The sequence below is a fragment of the Saccoglossus kowalevskii genome, unplaced genomic scaffold, assembly GCF_978046115.1.
Source record: "Saccoglossus kowalevskii unplaced genomic scaffold, keSacKowa6.1 SCAFFOLD_122, whole genome shotgun sequence".
NCBI classification, from domain to species: domain Eukaryota; kingdom Metazoa; phylum Hemichordata; class Enteropneusta; family Harrimaniidae; genus Saccoglossus; species Saccoglossus kowalevskii.
The window spans coordinates 164,854-172,157 of NW_028188645.1; the positions used below are offsets into that span (position 1 = coordinate 164,854).

The window sequence follows — 7,304 nt, forward strand, 5'->3', positions numbered from 1 at the left end:
TGCTTAACACTGCTGCGAATGTCGGATGGTTCAGTTGAATCCCCGTCGAAGCTGACAGTGCCTTTCATGTCTGTATGAAAAGACTTGATGAGGCTTAGGAGCTTTGGTGGGCAGCCTATGCGCTGAAGAAGACTGAATAAGCCACTGCGGCTTACCAGGTCGAATGAAAGCCAAGTATAGAGATTGTCGCTTTTCCCTGCACTTTTCCTGGAGTTGCCTCAAAGAGAAAATCATGTCTATAATGGAGCGACCTGATCTCAAAGCACATTGTGATTCTGGATACACTCTTTCTGTGAGGGAACCGGTATTGACATAGGCAATATGTGACATCAAGTACATGGTGTGGCTCGGTTTACAATTCTAAACTTCTACAGCATATATTTGTTGTCCAGCAGGCTTATATGTTTGATGTAATTTGGCTATGGAGAGGGGGAGACGTTAATCAACTTGTATCATAATGCTGTCACCACATTAAGTGATTATGCTATCCGACTGTGGCATCGACAAAGTGTTAATCAGCCTGTATGAAATGATGCATGAGATCATTGACTTGGCTTGGTCACTCACTTTGGTATGATTTATGTTCCAAAGGCGCTGAATTTGACATTGATGGCCATAGTTTGGCTGTTAAAACCTGTGTCAAGATGGTATCACTCTCATCTAAAGTTGTCACAAATGGGTGGTTTAACCTTAGTCAATTCTGTGCTGTTGAAAAGCTTTGACACATATAGGTGTCAGTTATTATTCGTCCACTTCCATGTTCAAATTATTAATGACGTGGTGACATGCTTGGAGAATGTGTGACAACATAACATGCATTTCGAGCAGGTTTATGATAAACTTTTCAATTTCTTTGCTACATTTAATTTTCTAATATTGGAACCCAAACCAAACATGCAAGGTTGTGTCAATATAACAGTTACATAACATTAAACAATATATAATGTCAGAAGCAAGGTGTTCCCTAAATTGTTTTGAGTAGTATAGATAAAAATATATTTTTTATTGGGAGGGGGGCACTTGACGGATACTGTGTGAATAATTGAAATTATAAATGATGTTTTAAATTAAAGTTGCAATTACGTTACTGCTCTCCTGAAATTATTAGACCTCACAATATAGATTCTATATTCAAAGTCCTTAATTACATCATATATCTTGCATAACGACCTATACTATGTCCGTGTAAACAATTACATTATGGTAGTTAACATCATTACATTGATCAGCTAAACAATTTAACATAAAATAGATACAATAAATAAATGCCACGTAACTGCAACTATCTAATCTGTTAAAAAAAATAAATATGTTTTGTTATAAAAAATAAGTTAGCGAGATATCCATGTCAGTAAGTGCCCCCCTCCCAATCCTATAATGAGTGAAGTAGAGTGGGGTGGGTGAGCGTGTCCCTTAGTTTTACTTTCACGCCCAGGAATGTTATTCGTGCAGTAAAAGTAGAAAGGGAGTCTTAATATCTAAATACATTGAAATATTTCGCCTATAATAGACATATCACTTAAGTGTGATTTTAGCATTCCAGTTGTAGCAAATTGGAATTTCAATAATAATAAATCTAGGTTGAGTGTACCAAAATAATGATACTTTCAGAACCGAATAATCACAGCATCATGAAACCCATAATAAGTTTGTATAACTTCAACATTAAGAATGTCAGCGTTTTTAATGTATACATGGTCAATCAACGTTCCACTTTCTGTAGTTGGTAAGGCTACACATTGTTTGAATCCTTGCTTTTCCAAAATGTTCTGCACACTGGAAGACACAAGTATATTTTCGTTGAAATCACCAATAATAATGTTACTTGCAGATATTTTACTCATTTCACTAACCAGACACAATAGGTTTTCTCTAAACACATCAGCTTTATATGACCGCGGTCTATATATAACAGCTACTGACACACGTATGTCTTCCACATAAAAAGCTAAGTACTCCAAATTAGATACATGTAGCTTGAGGAATTCAGTACTTTTATGAATGCTAGAATAAACTGCTACACCTCCATGTGCCTGTTGTTTCAAATCTGATGTGATCTCATTAGATGTGTCATAAGATAATGACCGTGGTTTGTGATGAAAATCAAAATCGTTTAATTCCAATTCACTATATAGTTGCCCATCCAGTAGCCAGGTTTCTGTCAAACACATAAAATCAACATTAACAAGTCTTTTATCGCATTTGATGTCTTCAAAATGAGATAATAATCCTTCAACATTGAGTAGCAAGATAGTACATTGGCAAACCCTGTCTGACACTGATTTTGACGTCAAGTATTTTGGCATGCTTAATAGAGCTGATTCAATCTTTTCATTGCAATACATACTCGATTCCTTGAAATCTTGAATAATAAGGCCATCTAATGTCTTAACTCTACTCAAGGCTACATAAGCTTGCCCTGGAGAAAATATTTTATTCAATGATACTACAGCTTTCTCTACTGTTAATCCTTGTACTTTGTGTATAGTGCATGCATAAGCTAGCTTTAATGGATATTGTCTTCTAATGCCTCCACCATTGTTTACTCTGTCCTCTGATGGTTTTATAGGTGTGCTATTTGGTAATAATACAGAGAAGCTTCCAGATTTACTGCGTAGTTTAGTACCAACCTTCATGTTATCAAACACTACATATATACAGGATGGAAATATGTTATTGTCTTCAAAAGAAATATGTGAAATTTTGCCAAAAACACCATTCACTAGACCATCAGATACATCAATGTTTTTAATTAACATCACACGAGCATTTATAGCCAAAGTAATCGTCTTTGCCAAGTTTGTATTGTAGACTTTGACATAGTTCCTCTCCCTCTGTTCTAGTTTTTTAGTTTTAGTATTTCTAGAAAAGTCTTGAGCATTAATACATATGGGGTTTGAACATGTTAAATGAAGCATGTGTATATTACATTGATCCACATCTTTATTTGTTGCAAATATATGCATACCATTGTACTCTTCACCAGTTTCACATAGACGAAACATGTTCACAACACTTGCTGGTAATTCATCAGATTTTCTTCGTGTTCTGACGCTATTTAATGCCTCAGCAAACTGTTGATCTTGCTGCCTTACTACATCTGTTAATTCAGCAATAGCGAAATAATCATTCCACAGATCCATGCCTTCGCTACTAACATATAAAGCTTTTCCTTTTACAGGTGGTAATTGATAAAAATCGCCTACAGCAATCACAGAAACATTTCCAAATGGTGAATAGTCACCAGTCTGTTTGATTTGCCTTAATCTCCCATGTATATAACAAAGCAACTTCTTGTCAACCATTGAAATTTCATCAATAATAAGAATCTGCAGACTACTTAGTTTGGAACGAATGGTGGTTAATGTATCTTGTCCTAGTGGTTGATATGGCAATTTGGCATCAACTGCTATTGAGAAAGTACTATGGACAGTGGTTGCATTTATGTTGAACGCAGCTACACCGGTTGGTGCTGTTAACAGAACAGAAATATCATCTGGATTTGGTAGAATACGAGCAAGAATTCTTGAAGCCTCATAATACACAGCCTTGATAACATGCGATTTTCCTGTTCCTGCTCCTCCGCTTAAGAACATGTGAAATGGTGCAACATTCTTGCCATTAGCTTTATCTAAACACCATTGTCGAACAGTGTAAAATATATCACGCTGTTTATCATTAAGTGATCTCATCAATATTTTAGCCTCATCTTTGGACATTCCACACTGACTATATACTTCTTTACAAACGTCTTTTTTATCTTTGTGCAACAAGTCTGGAATTGAATCTTCACTTTCTGATTCATTAGATACCGAATTCGTACTAGCTGATTCTAAACATTCTAATCTTTCCTTCTCAGACTCTGGGTGAATTTGTGCCCATGCATCTTCTAAAATAGAGCATGACTCAAGCATTTGCTCAGCTGCATCAATAACATCAACATCTTTCTCAAACATTGCTTTATTTCTGTCAACTATAGATTTTACTCTTTCAGGCCAATTGTTCTTGTATTTCACAGCACCAGTTTGATAAAACTCTTCAAATGAATGGAATTGTTTAGGTTTCAACTGGCATTCAGCTCTATATGGTAGAAAAAGTTGCAATATACTTTGATAATGCTTTTCTGGTTGCTTAGTTACTGAAAATCTTGCATATCTGACAACTGCAGGATCAGTTCTTGTTCTCTTTTGCATATAACCTAGACCATTATTAAGTTTAATAACTTTATTGTTATCAATATTTCTTTTTCTTTCTACCTCTGACGTAGGTACAATTCTGTATTCAGAAGCAAAACTTGCAAGACACATGGTATTAATTTTATTTGGTCTATTCTTATAACGATCAAGCATACTTGTCATCCAAATGTTTTCATTGTTGAGATCTCCGCCTTTACTCATGCTCTTTAAAATTGCTAGTGGAAGACTCATTTTAATTGGAGTATCGCCTGTAGGAATAAATTGTACTTTTCTTGAGCATTCTTTTAACCTCAAATTACAAACTCTGTATACAGCCTCCTGAGCACTCAACTCACGGTTGTGAAGATATACACCTCCAATTTTTTTCATTGCAAGTTTTGCATCCATATTCCCTTCTTTTGATGCTTCCCTCTGTGCATGATCTAACAACAATCCCATTTCTCGTTCTGCTTTTGAAATGTAGCTAATAATGTACACAACACAACTGTAGGCATCCACAATATATTGTATGTCCATATTTGCATTCCAGCATCTCAGAAGATCTTTGTTATATTGATTTACCCAAACATCAGAAGGTTGGCGTTTTAAAACTATGCTTGTTTTCTTTGTCAACACGCTACACGCTTTCTCAAAGTTTTCTTGGGTTAATTCAATGTACGCAAACAAGGATGAAACAGATGTGAAGTTCTTTTCAGAATTGAGTAGTATATTCCAGATTTTTGTCAAAATTGCCATGGCTGTATCTTTAGTCATCTCATTTTGTTGGTCTGTTTCTTGATATTCTGATTCACTATCAACATAATTCTGTATGACATCATCAGTTTCAATTGTTTTCTCTTCTTTGTCATTAGATTTGTCTCCATCAGTTCGAACAATAAAGGTTTTTTCTGAAGGTGGACGTGGGAAATTAAATCTACAAGTAGTACCAAGTTTTCTGCAAGTTTTTGAATGTCTTGTACTGTGTTTTTGTACACTATTCACAATCTCATTAAGTTCTTCATCTTGTTCCGGAGATGGCATTTCACAAGTGACATATTTGTCCACAAAAGTTGTTACTTCTTCGTCATCATCTTTATCAATAATTGGTGCATTCTTTACCCAGAAAAGACAATGTGTATGAGGAGAACCACGTTGCTGAAATTCAACACGGTAAAAATAATCTACTATTTCGCCAATAGGTGCTGCAGGTGACATTATTACCTGTTTCAAAAAAGAGTGGAATCTGTGTTCAAACATTCGAGCTGCAGTTACAGGGTTGTTTCTTAATACAGAACATTTTTCAGACCAATCAAGCTCTTCAAAACTTCGTGTATCACCTTCTTCTCGAAGAATACATTCAATTATTTCAGGCCATCTCGTGTCAGCAGATGAAAATGAACAAAACCATGTAGGTATACCAAGCTGTCTTAACATTGCAAATAAATCTTTCTGTGCACTTTGCCAAAAAGGGGGTGTTCCACGGATGGGTTTCAAAAACTTGTATCCCTCATTGTGCTTAAGAATGTCAGTCAATGACTGTGAATTTGTTAGAGTTGCAGCTGTTACAGATTGACCACCTGCTTTACCAGAACCTTTGCGTAAAGCAATAGACACATTTGAGACAACTTGTTGTACTTCTGACAAATACTGAGCATAAAATATAAAATCTGTATTTTTTGCAAATCTACCATCTGCATTCATCAAACGAGTATGCAGATATCTTGACAATGTTATTTTTTCACTGCGTTTGTCATGAAATGTTGGTGATCCTTCAGGATACAATACAGGAAAAGACTTTGCTTCATTACCCTCATCCATTAACATTTTAACTGGACTATTTCCTTCAGCAGGGGCAATACAAGATATTTCATCAGAAGGTTGATCAAGAACTTCGGGTCCAACATCAACTGGTTGAAGACATGTATCTAAAAGTAATCCATCTTTTTCTTCTTCATTGTCCTCAAAATCTCTATTTTTTTCTTCAGAATGTTTTGAGGCACTATCTTCGCTATCTGGTGTTTCAATTTCTTCTTCAATTTTTGCTAAAGGATTAACCCAATTTTTGTTAAAACAAACATCACTATACCATTTATTGTTCTTCTGGAGATATACTAATGCATTCTTTATATGAGCCTCATTTACAAAGTGATACTGATAATGGCCCTTGTATGTTAGTTTCCGCTTCAGTTTTACTTTTATCATTTGGTCATCTGATTCACATCTTGGTAAAATGGATGTAGCTTTATCAATGCTAGAAGGGACACATACAACAGGTCCATGAACACCATTCTGTCCACCTTTTGGTAAAGCCAACATTTTCATAAAAGGTATGTGCAATGCCACCAAATGTTGTTCAAGAGAGTTTAAGCATTTTAATTCATCTGGAATAGGCTTCAGATTAAGATTGTTGGTAACTGCTTCACATGGAATTTTACCACTCAGAATTTTTCTTTGACAAGTGAAACAAATCCATAATTTACACTGTCCATTTTTCAAATATAAACATTCACTATCACTAGAACACACACTGCTACATTTGTGTAGATAATCTTTGGTAATACACTTATCTGCAATTAATACGACATTTCCACCTTTTTTGGTGTACACCTCTTTTTTACAGTGAATAACTTGATTTCTGAAAAGTCGCCGATGGCATACTGCACAGACAAAATCTGGTCCATAGGCAATTTCATTTCTAAACATATCCAATACATTTCTAAAATATTGTTTCTTATTTGATTCTATTAATCTCTTGGTGGGTGTTCTATTTAAAACATCTTTTCTATGCTGTTCATTCTTTTTATATTTTGTAGTACTCCTTGCCTTCACAGCTTCTCTGTGCGACTCATTGGTTTTATATTTTGTAGTACTCCTTGTCTTCACAGCTTCTCTGTGTGACTCATTGGTTTTATATTTTGTAGTACTCCTTGCCTTCACAGCTTCTCTGTGCGACTCATTGGATTTATATTTTGTAATACTTTTTGATTTCACTGCTTCTCTATGTGACGGATTATATTTATATTTTGCTCTGCTCCTTGTCTTCCAAACTTCCCTATGTATGTCATTTTGTTCATATTTTACTTTGCTTCTTGCCTTTAGAGATTCCCTGTGTGACTCATTATCTTTATA

The 7,304-nt window shown here is 35.2% G+C and overlaps 1 protein-coding gene across 1 annotated transcript; it reads right to left on the reverse strand.

Annotated features, from left to right (window-relative positions):
- Positions 1–1,607: 1,607 nt before the first annotated feature.
- Positions 1,608–7,173, reverse strand: LOC146725547 (uncharacterized; the record flags this gene model as incomplete). Its single annotated transcript, XM_085496316.1, has 1 exon — positions 1,608–7,173. A coding segment is annotated over one exon (5,566 nt), but the record flags the coding sequence as incomplete, so codon positions are not given.
- Positions 7,174–7,304: the final 131 nt, after the last annotated feature.